General features: G+C 37.6%; 2 protein-coding genes across 2 annotated transcripts in view; one reads left to right on the top strand and one right to left on the bottom strand.

Annotated features, from left to right (window-relative positions):
* Window positions 1–20,739, top strand: part of LOC126785777 (uncharacterized) — a 32,954-nt gene extending 12,215 nt beyond the window's left edge. Inside the window, exons 6-48 of the mRNA XM_050511415.1 lie at window positions 4,279–4,350; window positions 4,469–4,540; window positions 4,641–4,712; window positions 4,805–4,876; window positions 5,018–5,089; window positions 5,187–5,258; window positions 5,426–5,500; window positions 5,653–5,718; window positions 5,799–5,864; window positions 5,964–6,002; window positions 6,088–6,128; window positions 6,247–6,623; window positions 6,695–6,893; window positions 7,126–7,281; window positions 7,439–7,557; window positions 7,657–7,867; window positions 7,955–8,192; window positions 8,371–8,521; window positions 8,653–9,034; window positions 11,504–11,620; window positions 11,869–12,034; window positions 12,862–12,933; window positions 13,023–13,091; window positions 13,175–13,246; window positions 13,337–13,408; window positions 13,544–13,615; window positions 13,708–13,779; window positions 13,868–13,939; window positions 14,084–14,155; window positions 14,247–14,318; window positions 15,359–15,427; window positions 15,862–15,924; window positions 16,593–16,658; window positions 16,757–16,792; window positions 16,872–16,906; window positions 17,034–17,413; window positions 17,743–17,938; window positions 18,426–18,563; window positions 18,761–18,879; window positions 18,954–19,164; window positions 19,252–19,486; window positions 19,705–19,855; window positions 19,961–20,739. Coding sequence (XP_050367372.1) covers window positions 4,279–4,350; window positions 4,469–4,540; window positions 4,641–4,712; window positions 4,805–4,876; window positions 5,018–5,089; window positions 5,187–5,258; window positions 5,426–5,500; window positions 5,653–5,718; window positions 5,799–5,864; window positions 5,964–6,002; window positions 6,088–6,128; window positions 6,247–6,623; window positions 6,695–6,893; window positions 7,126–7,281; window positions 7,439–7,557; window positions 7,657–7,867; window positions 7,955–8,192; window positions 8,371–8,521; window positions 8,653–9,034; window positions 11,504–11,620; window positions 11,869–12,034; window positions 12,862–12,933; window positions 13,023–13,091; window positions 13,175–13,246; window positions 13,337–13,408; window positions 13,544–13,615; window positions 13,708–13,779; window positions 13,868–13,939; window positions 14,084–14,155; window positions 14,247–14,318; window positions 15,359–15,427; window positions 15,862–15,924; window positions 16,593–16,658; window positions 16,757–16,792; window positions 16,872–16,906; window positions 17,034–17,413; window positions 17,743–17,938; window positions 18,426–18,563; window positions 18,761–18,879; window positions 18,954–19,164; window positions 19,252–19,486; window positions 19,705–19,855; window positions 19,961–20,335 — 5,554 coding nt within the window. The 3' untranslated portion in view covers window positions 20,336–20,739. The remainder of the gene's footprint in view (window positions 1–4,278; window positions 4,351–4,468; window positions 4,541–4,640; window positions 4,713–4,804; window positions 4,877–5,017; window positions 5,090–5,186; window positions 5,259–5,425; window positions 5,501–5,652; window positions 5,719–5,798; window positions 5,865–5,963; window positions 6,003–6,087; window positions 6,129–6,246; window positions 6,624–6,694; window positions 6,894–7,125; window positions 7,282–7,438; window positions 7,558–7,656; window positions 7,868–7,954; window positions 8,193–8,370; window positions 8,522–8,652; window positions 9,035–11,503; window positions 11,621–11,868; window positions 12,035–12,861; window positions 12,934–13,022; window positions 13,092–13,174; window positions 13,247–13,336; window positions 13,409–13,543; window positions 13,616–13,707; window positions 13,780–13,867; window positions 13,940–14,083; window positions 14,156–14,246; window positions 14,319–15,358; window positions 15,428–15,861; window positions 15,925–16,592; window positions 16,659–16,756; window positions 16,793–16,871; window positions 16,907–17,033; window positions 17,414–17,742; window positions 17,939–18,425; window positions 18,564–18,760; window positions 18,880–18,953; window positions 19,165–19,251; window positions 19,487–19,704; window positions 19,856–19,960) is intronic.
* A 1,146-nt stretch (window positions 20,740–21,885) lies between these two features.
* LOC126788647 (pollen-specific leucine-rich repeat extensin-like protein 3) lies at window positions 21,886–24,195 on the bottom strand. The gene is made up of 2 exons (XM_050514656.1): window positions 22,363–24,195; window positions 21,886–21,954 (listed from the first exon to the last, which is right to left on the bottom strand). The coding sequence occupies exons 1-2, from the start codon at window positions 24,193–24,195 to the stop codon at window positions 21,886–21,888; spliced, it is 1,902 nt and encodes a 633-aa protein (XP_050370613.1).
* Between the last annotated feature and the right edge of the window lie 337 nt (window positions 24,196–24,532).

Genomic DNA, 24,532 nt, shown 5'->3' on the forward strand with positions numbered 1-24,532 from the left:
AATTCTATTAACAGAAGTGAAAGTTTTTGTTTCTCAATTTTGTCGATATTATTTTGAAAATGATGCTTACGCAAAAGCGCGAACTCGATCAATTGTAGTTATAATATCAAAAGATTTTGAATATCCTGCATGTGTGAACTCCTAGTCCATACAGACCATTTCAAGGTCTTCTATCAAAAATTTCTCCATTTCACGTGCGGGTTTGGAACTTTGGATACTGGAAATTGTTAGGTAATTATGTTATTAATCGGTTGGTGTCTACATGATCTATATTTCGCGGTAGACACAACAAGGCTAGCTTCTCATCAGTTCAAACAAAAATGGCATTATCATGGAAGAAGTCGTTTCTGACTTTACTCAATGGTGGTACCTACAAAGTAAGAATTTATTGAGTTGGAATTTATTTAAACCCTACGTCTACCAAGACAATACCTAATGAAATTTTTCTAGTAGAAAACCAACCATACAACCGGCTTTAGTTTCTGATAATTAATTTACGATCGTCGATATCAAGTGGTTATTTGTATATTATGTACGTAATTTTTGAGAAAAAAATATAGAACATTCTCTAGATCGAAATTAATTTAATGCAACTATACTTTTTTTTTTACAACCAAGAAGTTGGTAAACATGTTAACAATGTGGCAATTTTTACGATTAAAATATAGGTTACGTACCATGATTTGAGAAGAAGAGTCATCGCAGTCCTTATTGGTGTTTGGCTCCAAAGATAAACAAGGAAAAACATCGTAATCCGGTGCAGACATCCTCTATTCTCTTTTCGATTGCTTTTTATATAGAGAGTAGACCAAATACGCAGTCAGCCCTATTGTAAAACCAGATCCGTCGGTCCAAGTCTGCTCCTAATGTAAATATTTTACGTTGGAAAAGCACAAGCATGCATATAACTTTTATTTCGATATGCACAATTCTATCTCGATCATCCACGTACAGGTCGTTTGTCACTTTGTGTTAGGTCCCTTCAATTATTAATCAAATTATTATGAGTAAAATATGGTAGGCGATCGAGCAACTACCTAAAGATGATACGTACAGAGATATAAAGGACCGAGCAAATAAGCAGTACCTCATCAAGGAGGACCAAGTTTCTGGGAGCAAGATAAGTATTGGATGCGTGAAGAAAATGACGATGGCAATCGGAGCTGGTTTATTTCTTCCTAATAGTGGTCGGAAAACCATCATGAGCCATATCTTGGTTGTGATATTGGTTCTCTGCAATGTAGTAATAGTAGTCCAAGTCGAGGCGGCGCTTACAACTCGTCTTCCTGATTCTGAAGGTACGGTACACAATCCTTATACCTCATCTGTATCTTTATCTTCGTCGGAATACTTCCTCTTCACATCAGATTATTTGCAAGTGATGATGTGAGCTTGCCTTTGGTTTTCGTCTACAACACCAAAATGAGCTCAGACCTATAAAAATGAATAGATTTTCGGTTTTTTGAAGAGTCTGAATCCCTCCTTCCATTTTGATTATCTCCATTCTAAAAGGATGGTGTTCAGTTATGAAGTGTCTGTCCAAATGTTTTCAAAAAAAGTACTGTAAAAATAAAAAAAGCTCCGCTGCCGGGGATCGAACCCGGGTGGCAGGCGGGAATACTTACCACTATACTACAACGACCTGTTGTTTAATCGTCAACCCGTGTTTTTAATAATAGTCGTTTAAACAGGAAGTAAAGTTGAAGGGTTTTAATTTTTGTATGCACTATGCAGTGGCTGCCTTAAAAGAAATTGCTGCAGAGATAGGAAAAACAGACTGGGACTTCGACGTGGACCCGTGCCTGAATGACTCAACCCACACAAGCTGGGCTACCCCAAAGCCTGCTGACAGGCCTCAATTCAACAACACTCTCACTTGCAACTGCTCCTTTCCTGATGGCTCATGTCATGTCATTAACATGTAGGTGCATCTCACGTCTAATATATATGTTATATATATATATATATATATATATTCTATATCCATAGTGAAGTTTCAATTTTACGACACTTTTCGGTAAAAATTTTTCATCAGAAGTGATTCAATATTTAAGTATGCTATTAAAGTTTCATCAAATTCGGTTATCATTAAGGTATTAAAATTATATTAAATCAATTAACGAATTAAAACTGCTCAATGTAAACTGTTCATGTAAATCTAAATTTGGAAATCATTGTTAAATTGAATGAAACTTTGTAGAGATGATCCTGAATAACTTACTTAAATATTGAATTACTTGTGATGAAAACATTTGACCGAAAAGTGTGCTAAAATTGAAACTTCACTATATATATATATATATATATTCTCAAATAAGGATGTCTTTATTTATTCAATTAGTGTGGATTTCCATTTTTGAACCACTTTTCGGTCGAATTTTCTCATCTTCACCGTCTAATATCTAGATAATATTGTATAGATCATCCATGCAAAATTTCAGCCAATTTAGTAATCGTTAAGACCCTCAAAATCGAAAAATAAATGGACGTACTGAATTATGTCAAACATGAACTGTTCATATATTTAATATAAATATGTAATTTTGAGAGCTTTAACGATCACCAAATTAACTGAAATTTTGCAAATATGATTTACACAATATTATCTAGATTCTAGACGATGGAGATAAAGAAATGCGATCGAAAAATGGTGTTAAAATGGAAATCCGCACTAATTGAATAAATAAGAACCTCCTTAGCCAAGAAGCCTTGTGTGTGTGTGTGTGTGTCTATATATATATATATATATATATATATATATATATAATCTTGGCTCCAGAGATTCGGACCGTTCAGATTCAACCATTCCGGCCACCGGTGACGCGCAACGACGGCGCCGACCAGTACAACCGCACTCCCCTCCTCCCGGCACTCATCCATGTGCTAACCAGAGTTCCAGCGCCAGCCTACTCATAGTCCTACTAGAAACTGTAAATTTCTGGAAAAATCAAGTTTTATGGAAAATTTTAAAAATCTATAGATTTTGGTAGGAGTAGGTTGGTGCTGGAGATCTAGTCGGTGCATGGAGGAGTGCCGGGAGGAGGAGAGTGCGGTTGTGCTAGTTGGCGCCGTTGTTGGGCGTTGCCAGTGGCCGGAATGGCCGAATTTGGATGGTCTGGACGTCCATAACCAAGATCGCATATATATATGTTTTCCTTTCCTCTATAATATCCTTATTGGGTTTGAATTGCAATCTTTGAGTTATTTTTCTTCAAGAAGATGCTTAGGTGTAGGGCCAGTCCATTATATTTGGAGGCCTAGTGCGAATTGTTTTTCAGGCCCTAAATTTGTTATGTAATTTTATTGAGTGTTTAAAATGAATAGAGATAGTAAAATATATATTATGACAAGATGATGAGAGAGATAAGATGAATTGTGACCACAAAATAGCATAGATTGCCAAATATTAACGAAAGTGGCAGTATAAAAAAAAAGTGACACATAAGAAATGGATATGAGTCATTACAATTAAAAATGTAAACTGTATGAGTCGAACCTCTTACCTCAAGAAACTCAAAAAGTATAAATATTAGTTTGTCAACTAAACAAGACAATAATTTATGTTTAAGTAGCAATGACAAAAATATATATTAATTTCTATATAATGTAAAAATCATCTGAGGCCCTCTGGAAGTTTGAGGCCATGTGCCACCGCACACTTGGCACACTCTATGGGCCGCCCCTGCCTATGTGGGTGTTTTTTTTCTTTCCTCCCCAATTTAGGAGAATCCCTTTTCGTTATTTAGCTACTTTTTCAGCAAATTTGAGTGTTTCGATCAGCACTGACTTTTTATTTGATACAGTATTCTCCGAGGGCAAGATCTTGCTGGTGTTCTTCCTCCGTCTGTTGCAAACTTACCCTACCTGACACTAATGTAAGGATTTTGTACCATCATACCATCTAATTTTTTTTAGATTTTCTCATATGTTTCTTATGACATTTGCCCTTGTTTACAGCGATTTCACGAGGAACTTTCTTAGCGGTAATATACCGAGTGAATGGGGTTCTACAAATCTGGAATATATGTAAATGCACTATTCATGATCTCATCTCCACATATGGTTCGCCAATAATGGTTTATAATGATTGAACGTACTTTGACTATGAGTATACTGCAGGTCCTTTAATGTAAACAACTTAACTGGACCAATCCCTGCCTTCCTAGGAAACATTACCACTCTAAAGTACTTGTATGTGCTCTCTTCCTTGTGTTTGTCGGATTAAGTTCTATTTTCATTAGGTCTATCTGCTTTATAATAGGGAGCATATGTTTTCAGGAACCTAGAGACTAACATGTTCAATGGAACTGTTCCTCCGGAGCTTGGGAATTTGGTTAACTTGCAGAATCTGTAAGCTTCTTTCATTTTAAACCCCAGTTTGTTTAATTATTATTTATTTATGGTCTTTTTTCGTAAAATAGTTTGAATAAGCAAGTACCAACTCATAACTTCGCTCTGGAATCGACAGCATTATCAGCACAAACAATCTCACAGGAGTTTTGCCAGTGAATCTCACTAGACTGAGCAAATTAGCAGAACTGTAAGTGGCTATTCACATCTGGTACTTATAATGACTCCTAACTTTTTCTGTCAAAACATGGTAGCTTCATGTTATGAGTTTTATTTTTTCCTTCATGCAGGAGGATTAGCAGTAACAACTTCACTGGAAAGATTCCGGATTATTTCCAGAGTTGGAATCAACTTACACAATTGTTAGTGCATTTTCTTTACATATCGAAAACAAAATTAATAAAAAAATATATTCTGGTCTGACTTCTGTTCACATTGAATTTGTTTTTGATAGAGAGATGCAAGCCAGTGGTTTACAAGGTCCTATTCCATCTAACATTTCTGTCTTGAGGAATTTAACAGAACTGTGAGTTTTACATCCAACTCTTTGTTGCATTGACACTAGAAATTGCAAACTCCACAACTAACAATAGAAGCTATAGCTTTTTATCACATGGGTATTTTATTATTTTAGGCTTATCAATAACTTCTGACGCAATTTATGCAGAAGGATCAGTGACTTAAATGGAGAAGGTTCAGTGTTTCCAAACTTAAGTAATATGACAAGCTTGCAAAGATTGTAAGTCTAAATGATGTTTCTATTTTGTTGTACACAGTTTTAGACTAATCCACGCTCATCCCCAATAATACTAATATGGAGTTTATATATATTGCAGAATGTTGAGGAGCTGTAATTTATCTGGGCCTATTCCTGATTATTTATCAGCAATGACAGTATTGAATATCTTGTAATTCTGCTATTTCATTAAATTCTCTTATTCTACTATTACAAAAGGCACATTTAATTATAACTTTCTTGACAGCAGAGTAGTAATGAGCTAGGTTCATCTGCTAAGTCAAGCATCCAAATAGTAAGCTTCAGGTTCTTATAACAAGCTCTTCTTTTGTTTTACAGAGATCTCAGTTTCAACAAATTGGAAGGAAGCGTTCCTAATCTTGAAGAACTCACTGAGACGAAATTGCAGTACTTGTAAGAAACGTGAATTTCATATAGGTCACGACTAGCATACATCATGATGCATCTTCACATGTACATAAGCATAGATGTATCCCAAGTAACCAACTCTTTGTAGTTAAGTATTCATTACTTCAACGTAATGTGATGTGATGTTTTCGGAATAGGTATTTGACAAGCAACTTGCTCAATGGCTCTATTCCAGACTGGATCAAAACCAAAGATAACCGCTAGTATGTATCCTAATTTATCAATATATCTAAATTTTCAGTTGTCATATACTTGCTTACAGTTTCATCATATATGTGCGCAGCCAGATAGATGTTTCTTACAATAATTTTTCACAGAGCTCTGAGCCAACTTCGTGTACTGACTACGTGTAAGAACGGTTGTTTGTGTTGTCATACTAAGCACTCTACAGTCTACATGTGACTTCATTCACCTCTTAATTGTTTTTTTAACTGATTGCGTGTATCAGGAACGTATTCAAAAGTGCTGCTGTTCCAAAAAACAACTCGTAAGCTTCTACTAAATAGTCATAAATAACGATCTTTTTCTTTTCATGTTACGTACTTATTGCATGAGCGCTCTTTTTTATCTAGTTTATCTGGAGGATGCCTGGACAAATATCCATGTACAGAAGGTAACAATACATCCATCTTCAGTTAATTAACGTTGTAATGATTTTGTATGTTTATTAATTTGTCTTTCTCAAATACTTTATCTTATTTGAACTTTTGTTATCCTTTGTTACCGAGCAGTTCAGTACTCATTGCATATAAACTGTGGTGGTAAAACAACCACCATTGGGGACGTCACATTTGAAGATGATACAGCTGTAGGAGGTGGAGCAAACTTTAATCCTCAGAGATCAAATTGGGGAGTCAGTAGCAGTGGATTTTTCTGGGATACTGATCTCTCCGCTGACGACTACATAGCCAACAATGTATCGACACTTGAAATGGAAAGCTCTCAGTTGTACACGAATGCACGCCTTACTCCTCTTTCTCTCACATATTATGCAAACTGCTTGGGAGAAGGAAACTATACAGTGAAACTTCACTTTGCGGAGATAATAATCCGAGGGAATAAATCTTATCAAAGTGTTGGAAGGCGGATATTTGATGTCTATATTCAGGTAATGAATCATACCATTATTGGACTCTTAATGTCAACAAAAATGCTTCTAATTGATGACATTTGTTACAGGAGAGACTTGTATTGAAGGATTTTGACATCGTAAAGGAAGCATCAGGAGTTGATAAGGTAATCATCATCAACACAACTGCAGTTCAAGTCACAAACAAAACACTAGAGATTCGGTTTCATTGGTCAGGGAAAGGCACAACAGCATCCCCCATGCGAGGAGTCTATGGTCCCCTTATATCAGCCATTTCGATAGAGCCTGGTAATTTTCTGAATTAGATTTTGTTTCTGTTTATGGAAATTTAATTCAGGGTTGCAACAAGTTGCTTTGTACTCAGTTGAGCATAACAGAAAAGGAATCAAAAGTCAAGCATATACATAAACATCAAAGTATCCATGGTTATCTGTTGTATCTGTAGCAGTATATTATAGAACTAAAACTTGTACTTTTTGATGATTTATTATGTTCCTGTATTACTTTTGTGGCTCTGTAGAGTTCAAGATTCCTAAAACTCACGATAGCAAAAGAAAGACGCACATTGTGGTTGGAGTTTCAGTTGGAGCTTCAGTCTTGTGCCTCTTCTTGCTCATTTTTGGCATTATTTGGTGGAAAGGCTGCCTGGTGGATAGCGAGAAATCAAGGGAAGAAGGTGCTGAAAATCTACTATGCCAATTTCAAGTATCAGATTGGTCGTATAATTTCAAATTCCACATATGAACCAAGAAGCACACACGCAGATACTATGTGAACTTTTCTTTATCAATCGTCATGACATTACTAATATCCTAAACTGGTCTTTTGGATAGCTCTGAGAGGACTGGATCTGCAGACTGGCTTTTTCACCTTGAGGCAAATTAAAGCTGCCACTAATAACTTTGATCCGTCAAACAAAATTGGGGAAGGTGGTTTTGGTTGTGTCTACAAGGTAGTGTGATCTTCATTTGCTATGTTATTTATAGTGAGTTAGTGACCTTGAGCCCTTGATTTCATAAGGATTGAAGATTGAATAATTTGCTTGATGCAGGGAATATTGTTGGATGGCACTGCAATTGCAGTTAAGCAACTATCTTCAAAGTCGAAGCAAGGAAACCGTGAGTTTGTCAATGAAATAGGCATGATATCTGGTTTACAACATCCAAATGTGGTTAGGTTATACGGTTGCTGTATTGAAGGGAATCAGTTACTGTTGGTATACGAATTCATGGAGAATAACAGCCTTGCACATTCTTTGTTTGGTAAGCTTATCTGATTTTAAAAATTTGTCACTAAACTGATGTATCAAGCACTTAAATTGATCGGGAATTTATGTTGCATGCTTCCAGAAGAAGAGAAAGGCTTTCTAAATCTGGACTGGCCTACAAGACAAAAAGTATGCCTAGGCATAGCAAGGGGTTTGGCTTTCTTGCATGAGGAGTCGACATTGAAGGTTGTACACAGAGACATCAAAACAACAAATGTATTACTGGACAGAGACCTGAATGCTAAAATTTCAGACTTTGGTTTAGCCAAGCTTGATGAAGAAGAGAACACACATATCAGCACAAGAATTGCTGGAACAATGTCAGTAAACCTTTTATGTGATCTCTTATATATTCATATACATGAGATTTTTTTTTAATGTGCTAGCTAGTAATGTCATACTCCTATGCTGCTGACATTGACTATACTTCAGAAGAAATGCATCATATGAGCGATTCGGCTGTCTTATACTCTTACTAATTTTTCTTTTCTGTTGCAGTGGATATATGGCGCCAGAATATGCACTCTGGGGTTGTTTGACTTATAAAGCAGATGTCTACAGTTTTGGTGTAGTGGCATTAGAAATTGTTGCTGGAAAGAACAACATGAAGTTTCGACCAAGCGATGATTTTGTATGCCTTGTGGATTGGGTAAGAAATATTTCCACTAAAATTTCATCAGTACATGCACTGGAATCACACTTTCAGGGCTTGCCCTTTCAACTTGTTCATCTTTTTATAAGTTGCATTCCTTGCTTATTTTTATCCCTTGCTTACTTCAGGCCCTTGTCTTACAACAAAATGGGAAACTAAAAGAGCTGGTGGATAAGAGGCTCGGGTCAGATTTCAACACAGAACAGGCCATTAGAATGGCTAAAGTGGCTTTGTTATGCACCAATTCAGCACCATCACTTCGGCCTACCATGTCTGTAGTAGTGAGCATGCTAGAAGGACGGACCGCCATGCCTGAGTTGCTTATGGATCCCGGCATATATGCTGATAAAACGAGGATGTCAGCCTTGAGAGACCAGTTTGATCAATTAGTACAGGACAACTCAATGCGATCTCAATCAAGCTATACTGAATCTCAGAGCCTCAATCAATTTTCAGATGTACCATGGACTGGCTCTTCAACTACTACTACATCTTCGGATCTCTACAAACGTAATCCATAGCGTTTGTTTTTTGCTTTCTCAAACCATAGTGTAAACGTACAATTCTCAGAAATTTCACTTTAATGTATCGAAAAGTAATTCTTCAATCCGATTATGTCTATTTTCCCCGGATTAATTCATGTATGTAAACTCTCATATCTTGATTTATGAACTCATCATCACCAATGTGATGTGACTTTGGTCGAATGGAAACACCAACAGAAGACTGGAAGATTTAATTTCTGTATAAGGGAACCAGCCTACATGATCGAGATGTACCAACTTAGTACAAATTTTTATTTTATTTTAAAACAAGATTGTCTAACAACTAAATATTGTAACATTTCTCTTGTAACATTTCTCCTTTGACAATACAGTGAAATTCTGTGTACATACATATATATTAATATATATATATATATATATATATATATATTAAAGCTTAATACCAACCCTCTTAACTCTTGTCGAAATTCCACCTAGATACGTGTAGCCAGACATTGTTGTCTGTCTCCATGCTCATGGATTTACAGGCGGCGACGAAGGTCGGCCATTCCTCCACAGTCCACACATGTATTTCAGTCAAGTTGATTTTCTGCCTCTCAGAAAAGTCCAAACCTTTTGCCCTTTAGATTTTGCATTTTATTCTAAAGAGAAAACGAAGAAGAAGAAGCAAGCACTTGTCAAACCTGTGCCAATCGTAGTTCACTGAATCACAGCTTTGAATTATATAATTTAAGAATTAAAATATCCATAATTTTTTCAATATTTTTGTGAAAGTTTAAATTTTTTGGCATATAGATATATTTGTTATATACTATCATTTTCAATGGAAATTTTCAAAATTTCCCGATATTTTTTAATATATCCATAAACTTTCAATTTTTTTTTGATATTTTCATAATATCGTTATGTGTCATACCAACTTCAAATAAAATAAAAATCACTGGTTAGGAGAATCAAACCTTTGATCCATCCTTTTGTAAGCACAAAGTTATAGTCAACTCTACTACACCAACTTATTGTTGTATATGACTATTTTTATTATATATTGCATTTCATGTTTCAACATTTACCTAAAATTGAAATAAAACTGAACTAGTTGTTGAGGGGAATCGAACCCTTTTGGTCTAGGAGGAAACGATGATTTACCTTACTCTTATGGGGGAAATTCAACATGCCTCATCTACTATATTTATTCTCTAATGAGATGCAATCAAGTGAAAACATATAGACACAATGCACAATCTTCACAAAGCTATTGGTTATGGTCAAAGTCAAGAAATGCTTGATCCGAACGAGAACTACTAGTACCACAACTCATAGTCAATCACCCACGACCCCTATGGTTGGCATATAAGTCAGCATATGCAAAATTATAAAGGGACAATATCATTTAATGATTATTCTTCACAATATATTCAAGGTTTTACTCAAGGACATGATGAAGATAGTGAAAATTTTGTACCTCATAGATCATTTATGTGGTTCTAAACCACTCTTATAATTTCATGTTTAATATATTATATTTAAATAAGACGTAATGACCTAGCCCCATTTTGGGTAAATATATATGTATATACATATGTATATATATATATATATATATTAAGTAGATTTTAATAATACTCAATGATTATTTCACCTCAAATTACTATAACTCACTATAAACCAATAATTATATAATAATTTCTTATGATATATAGTAGATAATTGATCAAATAAACATTTCTCAAAATTTCATTCAGAATTTTCATGTTTTAATATAAATTTTCATCAATTTACTTAATTATTTTTTAAAATCTAAATTTATAATTTTCAGATCCTCGATATTTCAGTTCTCGCCGAAATTCTATAAACCAATTAAGAACGAATTTAACGAACTGATGACACTGGAGAATCCACATAACTTAATTAAAGTTTAGTTCTTTGAGCCTAATCTAATGCAACATCAACTATCATTGTTCTCACTTTCTGGAGAAAGCGTAACATGTGTAAACTATATGTATATGAGGACATGTTCTTTTATCTCCTTCTTTTGTTAGTTTGACTTCAATAAATTATGGACAGTTAAGTAATTAGTGAACATATGCGAGATATTTAGACTTAATTTTTTTTATGCTAGTCAAGAATAATAACCGATTCAATAAATCGATTATATGAAGTTCCCCTTATGGGCATTTTTCCCTATTAAAAAACAAAAAAAAAGTTAGTGATTATTGTTGTGAACAAAAAAAATATATGCATGTGATTGGCCAGATAGTGATATAGAAATAACTTGGTTTTTATAGTATAACCAAAAACGCTTACGAAGCAAATTACATTTCTTTCTGTAAATAATCGAAGGGTTGGCTACTTTAAGATGCGAGAGAAACGATTAAAATATTTGGAGTACAGAAATGGGTAGATATTTATGATGAGCTTTGCAGCTCAAACAGAGATTGGAATGCCAACTTGGGTTTGTGAGGAAAAATGGTAGAAGATCTCAGTAGTCAGAAACCCATCTTCTTCAGCTGTGTTGCTGTTCTTGTGGTGCTTATCTGCATTGGACCCATCAAATCTCAGGTACAGTCTGGGACTCTTGCAGCTGATGAAGGTGAATCTTCTTACTTTGGAATCTTGGTTGCAAATATTGTTCATATTATATGTGAAAGGCATAGTGTTTATGAAGTTAATGTTTTCATTCCATCAGTTTTGATGGAGTTGAAACTGGGTTGTGCAGAGGAAGAGATAGTTATACTGTTTGGAATAAGTTAGGAGAAGCTTTAGCATACCCAGTTCAGTTTTCTTGCTTCTGTTCTTGAATGATTTTGATGCTTTGTTTTGTGGATGTGGTTTTGGCAGTGGACGCCCTTCGTGAAATAGCTGAACAACTGAATAAGAAGGATTGGAATTTCAGTGACCCATGTAGCAATGTTTCAACTATTTCGACCCCACATACTAGTCAGTACAACAATACTCTGGGCTGCAATTGCTCATTCTCCGGCAATACATGCCACATTGAAAGCATGTACGTGTCTTTTATAAGCCCCAATTTGGTTATGTTTGCTCAATCCAGTGAAGTTCAGGTTGAGTGGTTATATTAGGCACTAGCCTAACCAATGTGATAGTGTGATACTGATGTTCAACAACAGCTAAGGCGAGATCATTTTTTCCTGCACTTTAATAGGTTTATATCTCATTGGTTGATAGGTTATATTAGGCACTAGTCTAACCTATGTATCTGGTATTCATCAACATCTAAGGTGAGTTCGTTTTTTCTGTTTCATTAGGTTGATATGTCATCAGTAAGTGAATAAGGATGTTCTGATTATGATTATCTCAGATATATCATATATTACTTGTTGTGCATGACGTATTGACTAATTAATAGTTTTCCTTAACCTCATTTAGTCCTTTTCTAAGGATGTATTTGATTTGGACATGGTAAAGAAATAATCTTTGTTTCCAATCAATTTTCAGGTTTCTTAACCCCTTCCTTTCACAATACCTTTCATGCCTTAGTGTCTTTGATATTGCCAAGCACTGTGATCGGTTCTTGGTTAATGCTGGAATCCTTATGCTGTTTCAGTGAATTCAGTCTCTATTTCTATAGATCTCTGACAGAGATTCAACTTACACAGTAAAGTCGATGTGGATATCCAAGTGTAGCACTCATTGTGGTCTCTCAAGATCTTTTAACATAACTACAACGCTCTTGTTTTAGTTACTTGACCTTTGAACATTCAATTGTAACAATTATTTTTCCTTGTTCATGGTTACTGCATTGAGACGTTACTCTGGGATTTTGAACCCAACATTCATTAACCTATGATATTATGGATCCATATTGTGCAGTTATCTTATGGGTCAGGATCTAGATGGTGTTCTTCCAGCATCCCTGGCTAAGCTACCTTATCTTAAGCAAGTGTATGAAGACATTTCCACTATTTTGTTTTTCTTTTATCACCAGATAATTATTAAGCTTTCTACCTAATAACACTCTTCCTTGCTGATAGTAATCTGGGTCAGAATGATCTCAGCGGTTCTATTCCACGTGAATGGGCTTCTACCAAGTTGGAATTTCTGTAAGTGAGAATCTTGCTTATGTTTGAATTTGCCAATTGATGTTCATGCCGGTAACTGAACTCATGCAATGTACCCAGAGCAGGGTTCTCAGCGTGAACAACTTATCTGGACCTATCCCTGGCTATTTGGGAAACATAACAACTCTCCAAGCTCTGTATGCACCAATTTATTCTTATCAATCTCTTTCATTATCATTTAGATTTAATGGCTTGGTTTGGCCTGACACGAGTGACTATGCTTTCAGAGCCTTGGAAAGCAACTTCTTTTCTGGACCTATTCCTTCAGACCTGGGAAAACTGATTAACATGAAGCAACTGTCAGTGTGCTTTTTTTATTCATGTTTTAGCTTTGTTGGTTTTGAATTCCATAAATTTCATAAGCTTTATATTCATATAAGCTAGTGAAAATGATAATTGACTATGGTTTGGTCCTGTCAACTGGTAATTTACAGCCATCTTCGCGCTAACAATCTCACTGGAGAGTTGCCTGCCTCTCTCACTAATCTGACCAAATTAACACATCTGTAAGTGATTTTTCTGTACTTTACCTTATGTTTTTCTAAAGGAAACACTTCAATCTTATGTCCTCTTTTTTTTTTTTTTTTTTTCTTAACAGCCTGATAGGTAGTAACAACTTCACTGGAAGTATACCCAACTACTTTACAAGTTGGAAAGACCTCATAAGCTTGTAAGAAGCTTTTCTTTTATATGATTTTCTATTCTGAAGATACTTTTAGATGGCTACAATTTAAATCCATTAACTATGTTTCTTACAGAGAGATGCAAGCGAGTGGTCTTGAAGGTCCCCTTCCATCTAGTCTCTCTTTCTTGAAGAATTTGACAGACCTGTGAGTTCAGGCTTCTTAGTTCTCACCCTGTATCTACATAATTTCCTTGAGATCTTTAGATGCTTTTCAAATTTAACAAAAACCTTGAATAATTACTTAAGATATTTGTACTCTCATAAATTGGCATGCCATGACCATTTCCAGGAGAATTGGTGACTTAAGTGGTGGGAGTTCAGAGTTTCCAAACTTATCAAACATGACAAACATGCAGAAACTGTAAGCCATATTTACTCTTATAATTTAATTTCTGATTGATGTCACCTGCTTGGAAATATATATGTTCTTATAAGAGTTGTTAAAACTGCAGGATGTTAAGGAGCTGCAATATAACAGGAGAAATCCCTGAATATATATCTACCATGACAAATCTGGCTGTTTTGTAAGTCAACTGTTTATTCATAATTTACTTTTTCATAATATAGCTTATGTAATTATAGTTGTATTACAAAATGATTACATATGTAAATGTAGAGCGACCTAAGACTTTTCTGTGTGGTTGAGTTGTCTGAAGTTATAACAAAAAGAAAACTATTTTTTTAATAATTCGGCTATGTCAGAAATTTACGGGCTTTAACTTTCTTCTTATAATGCTAAATTTATTGAATCATTCTAGGCCTGATACTTCAGTGTTTTTATAGTTTATCATCTCACTTTTACCAACATCTCTTATGGTTTGTTAGACATTTATGTTATATATATATATATATATATATATATATATATATATATATATATATATATATATATATAGGGCCCTTCCACTAAGAGATCCTTTTTTGGGGTCTAAAAAAGGGATAAGTCACTTGACCAACTTTTCGATCACATTTCAGCATCTCCACCGTTCAACATTTAGAGTATAATGTGTAGATCACATCTAATTTCATCCAAAATGGAGGTGTTTAAGGCATTCAAAACTGTGATTTAAACTTATAAGCATGAACGGTTCATGTTTGACAGATTTGGTGCGTCCATTGCTTTCGCCAAGTTTTGATACCTTAACGATCACCATTTTAGCTGAAATTTGACAGGGGTGATCTACACATTAGACCCTAAAAGTTGAACGGTGGAGATGTTTAATGAGCTATCCCTTTAAAAGACAAAAAAAAAAGGGATCCCTTAGTGGAAGGGCCCTATATATACATATATACATACATATATATATATATATATATATTCTTTTACTTCAATACGTATAGGCATACCATGTGACTCAACCTTCAACTGGATCAGTCTTTTACTGTTCTGATAGTTTGATACAAATATACATCACATTACATCTGGCTAACTTAATCAGAGTCATCATGATAATAAATAAACTCATTATTGTCATTGGTAACCATTCTGCATATTCCCAATTTTTTTTTTTAAGTTTATGATTTCTAGTTTAATTCTGTTTTTTCTTCTTTCCTTTTTCTGCAGAGATCTAAGCTTCAACAGATTGAAAGGGGCCGTTCCGAATTTTGCTAATATAATGCAGTTGTCAACAATGTAAGGATAAAATCACGAGGGTTATTAGCGTGCATTATGATGTAGGACTGTTCCCTTGATTTGCAGTTCGTGCATGCATTACTTTCCAAATTTCATGTTTTCTTTCCCTCCAAAAGAAAAAAACTGAGAAGATGAGTAAGAGTTGGATGTTTTAAACACACAGATATAGCAACTGATCTATCTAAATTTGTCAGTATATTACCATTAAGTATATAAGGGAAAGGCTGTATGAATATGGATCAAGTTTTAAATCATTTTACTGTTCTGTCTTTCTGCATAACCTTTGAACCAATCTGTATATCTATCTCACACTCACACTCACACTCCCACTCCCACTCACACGCACACGCTCACCCACATACACACACTATTATCAGCAGCCGTTTTCTATTGCTCTTTTTTGACCTGAACTGTTTCTATTGGTCGCTGATCAGATATTTGACAAGTAACTTGCTTACTGGGCTTCCCGACTGGATCAAAAGTAGAGACACTCGCTAGTATGTTTCTTCATCTCATTTGTCATTTTTATTTCTGTTTCATCCTTTTCATCAATTTGGATCATAAACGCAACTATTATCCTAGAAAAATTAAAGTAGATAAAGCATGATCAGTAGCTTCTGCAGTTCATAATAGCAGAAGCTGCTGGTGGTGGTGCTGCATTTAAGTTCACTATAAGTGCAGCTTCAAATCTGAACATGCTCAAAGATCTGAAGGAGGATAACTTAATCTTATCAGCACGAATTGGATAGAATTTGTCACATGGTCCTAAAGTTCATGCAATTGCACAAAATCATTTGGTTCATTGCCCGATAGAATCATTTGGTTCATTGAAATTGTAGAGCCTCTGACCCGGCATATAGTTGCCTAAAGCATGCGTTGGTGTGGTTCTGTATAAAGCTTTGGCGTCCCTTTGATCATCAATTTATCAGAACATAAACTTCTTGTGATGATGATGTGATGATCATCATTCCTTCCAAGTTACATGACTTTCTAAATTATCAGAACATAAACTTCTTGTGATGATGTTGTGATGATCATCATTCTTTCCAAGTTACATGACTTTCTAAATTACCAATGATTTTAAGATGTCTGTATGATCATAATTTAATAATGATGTTTTTTTCTCAGAGTTGTTATTGATGTAGGGCTTTATCTGTGTGTGCAGCAATATAGATGTCTCCTACAATAACTTCTCTCAGAGCTCTGTCCCAACTGTTTGTCGAGGAACTTTGTAAGAGAAATTCCATTTCAGTTTTTTTTTTCCTTCTAACATCTTCAAGATAAACATGACCTTACATTCTTTGAAAGTAACTGATTTTGTTTCATCAGCAATTGGTTCAGAGGTATTTCACAACAGAACAACTCGTAAGCCTCACACCCAATGAATTTCTAGCTTTCACAGTTCAATTCTATAAACTGACGGAATTCTCAAATTGTAATGTAGAATGCTAAGCAATTGCCTAAACTCATGTTCAAAAGGTAATAGAATCTTATCCAGAATTCAAACTTTAGGTCCTTAGGTGTAGGCTTCTGTGTTGATATACCGTGGAAAATCTACAAAACATAGTGCTGCGTTTTCTTGTTATATATTGTTTGCTCTGTGTAGATAAGTACTCATTGCATATAAACTGTGGTGGAAAACCAACCACTTTCGGAAGCGTCAAGTATGAAGGAGATGAAGCCTCAGGAGGTGCAGCAACATTTTTTCAGGCCACACCCCCTCATTGGGGGTTTAGTAGCACCGGTGATTTCGTTGATAATTGGAGTAGTGACAGCGATTATATTGCAACTAATGTTTCCATACTCAAAATGAACAACTCCGAGTTGTACACAACTGCACGACTTTCTCCTCTTTCTCTCACCTACTATGCCCGTTGCTTAGCAAATGGAAATTACACTGTGAAACTACACTTCGCAGAGATAGTTCTCAGAGACAACAGATCTTATTACGGTCTTGGAAGACGAATGTTTGATGTTTATATTCAGGTAGTAATTTCTGTACTTTTACTTTTTTGTATGATATGTCATGTCATGAACGAGTCAGGCATGCAGCAGTTGAAAAAATTAGGGAAGTAAAAGGTAGGATTACTCTGAATATGTTAGTTAAGCCATCTTGGTGGATAATTGTCATATTAAGTAGATCTTATATCTGTGTTACTTTTGTGGTCTATTTCTAATCACTCCGATAGATCTAACTGTTCCCTAGGATTTACTTTTTCACAACTAAATTACCTATTCTTAACACCGGATATTCTTGGATTTACATAGTTTTCACTGTAACGTTGTCTTTATTGTTTTCTGATAACTTATTGCAGGACAAATTGGTATTGAAGGATTTCAATATTAAGGAGGAAGCACTAGGAGTTGATAAGGAAGTGATCAAGGTATTTAAAGCAGTTGTTAATTTGAAGACTCTAGAGATCCGCTTCCAGTGGGCTGGGAGGGGGACAACTAACGTTCCTCTAAGAGGAAAATATGGTTCTCTTATATCAGCCATCTCTGTGCAGTCTGGTATGTTATTGGATATGAATGTTTTTTTGTTTTACTGCATTGCCTAAACTATTAATCCTGAGAGAAGCCTGTCAATTATTCTAGGCCAGGTGATCATAATTACATACACTAAAACAATTAGTCGTGAAAAAAAGGATTATAATTTATATACCTTGAATCTTTAAATAAAGTTCACCTCTATATAAGTCCATATATCGGTAAAGAGTCAGTACTTAGTATTCATGTATATTTGGTTAGTATATTAAATGGTGTATCTATGCGTTTTCACTTAGAGGAGTTAAAAGACAAACATATTTCACGTCTTCCTTACATTATTCGATGCTATCTTTGTGTCTTGCTTCTATCTTATAGACTAGTTTAAATTTTTAATCTTTATACATGTATCTCACATATTGCTGTATATAAGAAATGTTGTTGAGCTATATGGTTATAACTTCCATAAACTGCAATCTTATGATCACTGATCTTTGCATCTATCTTACTTTAGATTTTGAACCTCCTGATGATAGCAAAACGAAGATTTACATTGTGGTTGGAGTTGTTTCAGCTTTATGCCTAATCTTCTTGATTTTTGGTATTCTTTGGTTAAGAGGCTGCTTTGGACGCAAGAAAACCAGGGAAGAAGGTACAGTAGATACCTGTGCAAATCAATTTTCAGTTGTGAAACCATACTAGTAATGCATTTTCCCACAGTACTGTAAGAATTTTGGAAATGGTCCAATGATTGCACAGTATCCATAAATGCCGATTTGGAAGTTGAAACCTGCTCTTTACCGTTTAAGCTTCACGTTAATGCCAAGTATTTTCTACCCTGTTATACAGAACTGAGAGGATTGGATCTGCAAACTGGTTTCTTTAGATTCAAACAAATTAAAGCTGCGACCAACAACTTTAGTGCTGCAAACAAACTCGGGGAAGGTGGCTTTGGAGCTGTTTACAAGGTATTCTATAATTTTTAAGTTTCTTTTGTAATAGTATGTTCAGTTTGTTTGTTAATGGTTTGTTATCTTGGCAGGGTGAATTATTGGATGGTAGCTTTATTGCCGTTAAACAACTTTCTTCAAGATCAAAGCAGGGAAATCGTGAATTCGTGAATGAAATAGGCATGATGTCTGCATTACAACACCCAAATCTTGTTAAACTTTATGGATGTTGCACGGAAGGAAATCAATTATTATTGGTATATGAATACATGGAGAATAATAGCCTTTCGCATAATTTATTTGGTAAGCTGGAAAATTCAGAAGTGGATGGGTACTTATCTGATTACCTGCTTGATGAAACATTTCTGAAGTTATCTTTGTTGAATTCAGGTTCCGAGGAAGCCGTGCGGAAATTGAACTGGCCGACAAGGCAGAAAATATGTGTTGGTATTGCAAGGGGTCTTGCGTTCCTGCATGATGGAACCTTGAAAATCGTTCATAGAGATATCAAACCAACCAACATATTGCTCGATAGTAACCTTAATGCTAAGATAGCTGACTTTGGTTTGGCTAAGCTGGACGAAGAGGAGCATACCCATATCAGCACCAGAGTTGCTGGAACTATGTAAGCACCCTTTCATTCACTGAGTTTGTTTTTTCAGTTTCTTGTTTAGCATAAGGGTCTTTGTTGGTCGATTTGTTTTTTTGTTTGACAATTTAACTACATCATTAGCAACCTTGCATATATAGTGAGTTAGTGACCACATATTCTGGTACCTAAATTTGTTTGATTATAACCTTATGAAGTCAACAAGGGGTCACGGTATGGTTGTTATTGTGCAGAGGATACATGGCTCCAGAGTATGCTTTATGGGGCTATTTAACCGAAAAGGCAGATGTCTACAGTTTTGGGGTTGTAGCACTGGAACTGGTATCAGGGAAAAACAACATCAAATATCGGCCAAACGAAAATTTTGTATGCCTTCTAGATTGGGTAAGATCTTTCTTCTATCAAATAAGTGAAAACATTAAATGGCTTCATATTGTCTTGCTGGTCTTGTTCCACTTATGATATTCTCATGTTTCTTTCCCAATACAGGCCCTTGTTTTACAACAAAAAGGAAATCTAATGGAGCTGGTGGATCCAAAGTTGGGTTCTGGGTTCAAAAAGGAAGAGGCACTGAGAATGATAAAGGTAGCTCTACTATGCGCGAATGCATCACCGGCTTTAAGGCCCACAATGTCTGAAGTAGTGAGCATGCTTGAAGGCCGAACTGCTGTTCATGAAGTGACAGTAAATCCGAGTATTTATGATGATGAGATGAGATTCAAAGCGTTTACGGAGGACTCCGATCCAAATATGCAAGAGAGCTTTGAAGAGACTCGAAGCTTCATTCAGTCTGATTCAAAATGGACAGCCTCATCCTCATCATCTGTCCTAAATATTGATGCAGGTAAAATTGGGACTCAGTAATAAAATATTGTGCAACATCGCCTAACCATACATCCACAGAAAGCACCTACTCCTACGTAGATTGAAGTTTGACTTCACCATACAAGCAAGTGAACCCCTGGAAATGCACTGGAGACTGCAAGGTATCTGAATATTGACTTCAAGTCTTCAACTATGGCCATGTTTGTATATTACCGTCTTTTTTTAACCACATTCATTTGTTTTGATTCATTTACTGTTTATAGAATGAGTCTCCTAGCTACCAGTTATACTGCAGCTGATGCTGCATTTCCCCGATGAATTATGTAATTGCTTAGTTTGAAGAGGTCTAGATAAAATGTAAAAACTTGGAGCAAGTTTGAACCTTCTCGTCCTGGTACGTTCATACCTCGTCCAGCCTTTTAAATTCAATGCTTTCATTAGTATATGCCCAGATTCGATTTCCAGATACGTTAAATGGCTGCGATCAGATGATTCAGACCTACCCAGATGTAGGAAATGTTTCCACCATTCATGACATGAGACAAGTAAAAGTCGGAGACGTCGGCGTCTGAACTCACTGCCACTCGTCTTTCCAATTTCCATGACTAACCTTTAAAGAATAAAAGTAGTTACGAGGAACTAACCGAAAATTGTTCATAGAGACATCAAAATGACAAACATATTGGTAGATAGGGACCTTAAAATCTCAGACTCTGGTTTGGCCAAGCTGAACAAAGAGGAGAAGACGCATATTAGCACTAGAATCGCTGGAACTATGCAAGGAACCTTTCATATCTTTTATTTTTCCTTCTCAATAGAATTTAAGTGCTTTTTAATACTGTTTCCGGAGCTTGGATACAGTTTGGGACTTTGGGGATTATGTTTACAGTTTTACACTACACATTGCAGTCATAAAATGATGAATGAGAGTTAAAAGTCACGATTTGCTTATTACTTCCTATTTGTTGTGCAAGGATACATGGCGCCAGAATATGCACTCTGAGGTTACTTGACTGATTAAGTACATGTTTTCAGTTTTTGAGTCGTTGCCCTTTAGAGCTCGTATATGGCAGAAACAACATCAAAACTCGGTCAAATTTTGGTACTATTACTCAATATATCTGCAGTTGTAATACAAAGAATTAACGTAAGGTGCATGCACCAGTGTTTCTCTCTTGTTGGTGTGACTGTGAGCATGCAAAGTTCCCAGCTAGCTTTCTTTTACGTAATTTCATGTTTGTTTTGGTTCACTAGCTTCATAACCCAATTTTGATTTGGTGCAGTGTTCCGGTGCATCATAACCCATTAGAAAGAAAAACTCATTCACAAATCATAAGTGACATGCATGCAACGACAAATAGACGAGGAGACGCATGATACTATAAAGAAAAAAAAAGATTGTACATTATGCCGATAACGTCCTTTATTGCATTATGTAGGCGTACAATCGAGAAGGTTTATGGTTTGATGTCTCGAATTTACTATACAAGCTATGATCAACTAACAAAATGACGCCTTTTTAAACCTTATAAAGAGAGTAGTCGCGCTGTAGGATAGAGCGGTTGATATAGTGCACCAGCTGCTACTGCTTAGTAGCCTGGGAACATAGGCGGAGGCGGTGACTGGTATTGGAATCCCAGGTTTGGTGGCAGCACGAAGTCGTCTGGTGGTGGTGCTTCGACCGGTGGAGGAGAGGCGGGTGGTGGAGACTGCACTGGAGGTGGCGAGGCTGGTGGTGGAGACTGCACTGGAGGTGGCGAGGCTGGTGGTGGAGACTTCACTGGCGGTGGTGAGGCTGGTGGTGGAGACTTCACTGGCGGTGGTGAGGCTGGTGGTGGAGACTTCACTGGAGGTGGTGGAGAGTGGACCGGGGCTGGTGGTGGTGACTGCACCGGGGGTGGTGGAGAGTGGACCGGTGCTGGCGGTGGTGAGGCAGGAGGTGGAGATTGCACCGGGGGTGGTGGAGAGTGGACCGGTGCTGGTGGTGGTGGGGACTGCACCGGGGGTGGTGGAGAGTGGACTGGTGCTGGTGGTGGTGGGGATTTTTCTGGAGGTGGTGGAGAGATGGTTGGAGTCGGTGGTGGTGGAGACTTCACTGGAGGTGGCGGAGAGTGCACTGGAGCCGGTGGTGGGGGAGACTGGACTGGGGGTGGCGGAGAGTGGACTGGTGGTGGAGGAGAGTGCACTGGGGGTGGGGGAGATTGGACAGGTGGTGGAGGAGAGTGCACTGGTGGTGGGGGAGATTGGATAGGTGGTGGAGGAGAGTGCACTGGTGGTGGGGGAGATTGGACTGGTGGTGGTGGAGAGTGGACAGGTGGTGGAGGAGAGTGGACCGGTGGTGGTGGGGATTGGACAGGGGGTGGTGGGGAGTGAACAGGTGGTGGAGGAGAGTGGACCGGTGGTGGTGGGGATTGGACAGGGGGTGGTGGGGAGTGAACAGGTGGTGGTGGAGAGTGCACTGGTGGTGGGGGAGATTGGACTGGTGGTGGAGGAGAGTGCACTGGGGGTGGGGGAGAGTGCACTGGGGGTGGTGGCGAGTGGACGGGTGCCGGTGGTGGTGGAGAGTGGACTGGAGCTGGTGGTGGCGAGTACACTGGAGGTGGTGATTGAGCATGCGGGCTTTGTATGTTATGAGGAGGAGGGTGTGGTTCCTCCTTTGGTGGTTGTGGTTTTGGTGTCTCTACCTTGGGAGGTTGTTGTGGCACTGGCGGCTTTGGAGGCACTCCGCCACCTCCGCACTTGGCCTTGCTGCAATCCACCGGCTTGCTCACCACTGCTTGGCATTCTTTTGGTGACCTCTGTTTAGGCCTATCCGGTAAGCAGTTGCTTGAGTCGTCCATCACGATGTCCTGTCTTTTGGTAGGCACACATTCGGGGGCTGCGCCGTTGAAGAAGTTGTTGGAGTATGTGAAGTTCTTCAAACCAGGCAGCTTGCAAATGCTGTCGGGAACAAACCCGGTCAGCTGGTTGTTTGCAAGGCTGAACTCCTCCACATTCTCGACCTTGAACGATTTCGTCAGGATGCCGCTGAATGAGTTTGCACTGATGTCCAACACTGTCAGGCTCGACATTTGGAAGAGCTCGGGAGGCACACACCCGCCTAGTTTGTTGTTTGAGAAGATGAGCTCGTTCAGGTTCCTCATTTTCCCGATGCTGCTAGGAATGCAACCCTCGAAGTTGTTGTTGGCAATGACGAGAACCGACACATTAGAGTTGCCAATGTTTTCAGGAATAGGGCATCCGAATCTATTGTTGTTGATGAACAAGGCATCCAGATCCATATTGAAGAGATCAGGTGGCAGGCAACCTTCAAACTCATTGTACCTGATGTCGAAGTACTTGAGGCGAAGGCATGCGTACACTCCTGGGAACTCACCCACAAAGCGGTTGTTGCTGATATCAAGCTCGTAGAGGAGAGTCATCTTGCAAAAGCTTTGGGGCACGATACCGCAGAACCTGTTGGAGTTGATGTGGAACACGGCAAGGTCTTGCAATAGGCCCAACTCAGCAGGAAGGTATCCTGCAATGTCAGCCCCATTCAGATCAATGGCCGCCACCACGTCGATTTTTGGGTCATCCATTGCTTTTTCACAAAACACTCCTGTGTAGTTGCATACTTCAGGACCAACCCAGTTGGCAGTTTTCTTTTGAGGGTCAGAGTATATGGCCTTCTTCCAAGCCTGGAGTGCAATGTATGCACGTCGAAGCCTAGGGTTGGGGAACTCCATGTTCAGCTGAACCCCATTTTCATAGTTATCGGGTAGGTCACCGCCCTCCGGGAGCGTTAGCAGCTGGCGACGTACAAGAAAGGACGCTTCGGCATCTGTTAGAGCTACAGAGATAGATGAGATAGAAGAGAAGACAAAAAGGAAAGATAGTATGCAGCCTGAGGCTTTCATTTTTATTTTCTTTCTGGGTCTGCACCGCCTCCTCGGTAAGACCCAAGAGGCTGCTTATAGGTGAGGGTGGGAGGGTTGAAATGAAGGAGGGGTTATATTGAGGGGATTGCATGACTGGTTGGGAATGTCGGAAACCGTTATGCCTGAATTTCTCTGTACTATTTCCAAACTTAGAAGTTCTATTCTGGCTTTCAGATATGAAGCACCACACACCTGTTTGGTTTATCGTTTTTACAGCCTCTCTAATTTCAGTCAATTAGTTCTTGGAACTTCTTGTCTATATTTGCAATTGATGGTTATTAACTTAACTCATGACTGGGTCAAATTCAATATATCA

The sequence above is a fragment of the Argentina anserina genome, chromosome 3 (assembly GCF_933775445.1).
Source record: "Argentina anserina chromosome 3, drPotAnse1.1, whole genome shotgun sequence".
In the NCBI taxonomy this organism is placed as follows: Eukaryota; Viridiplantae; Streptophyta; class Magnoliopsida; order Rosales; family Rosaceae; genus Argentina; species Argentina anserina.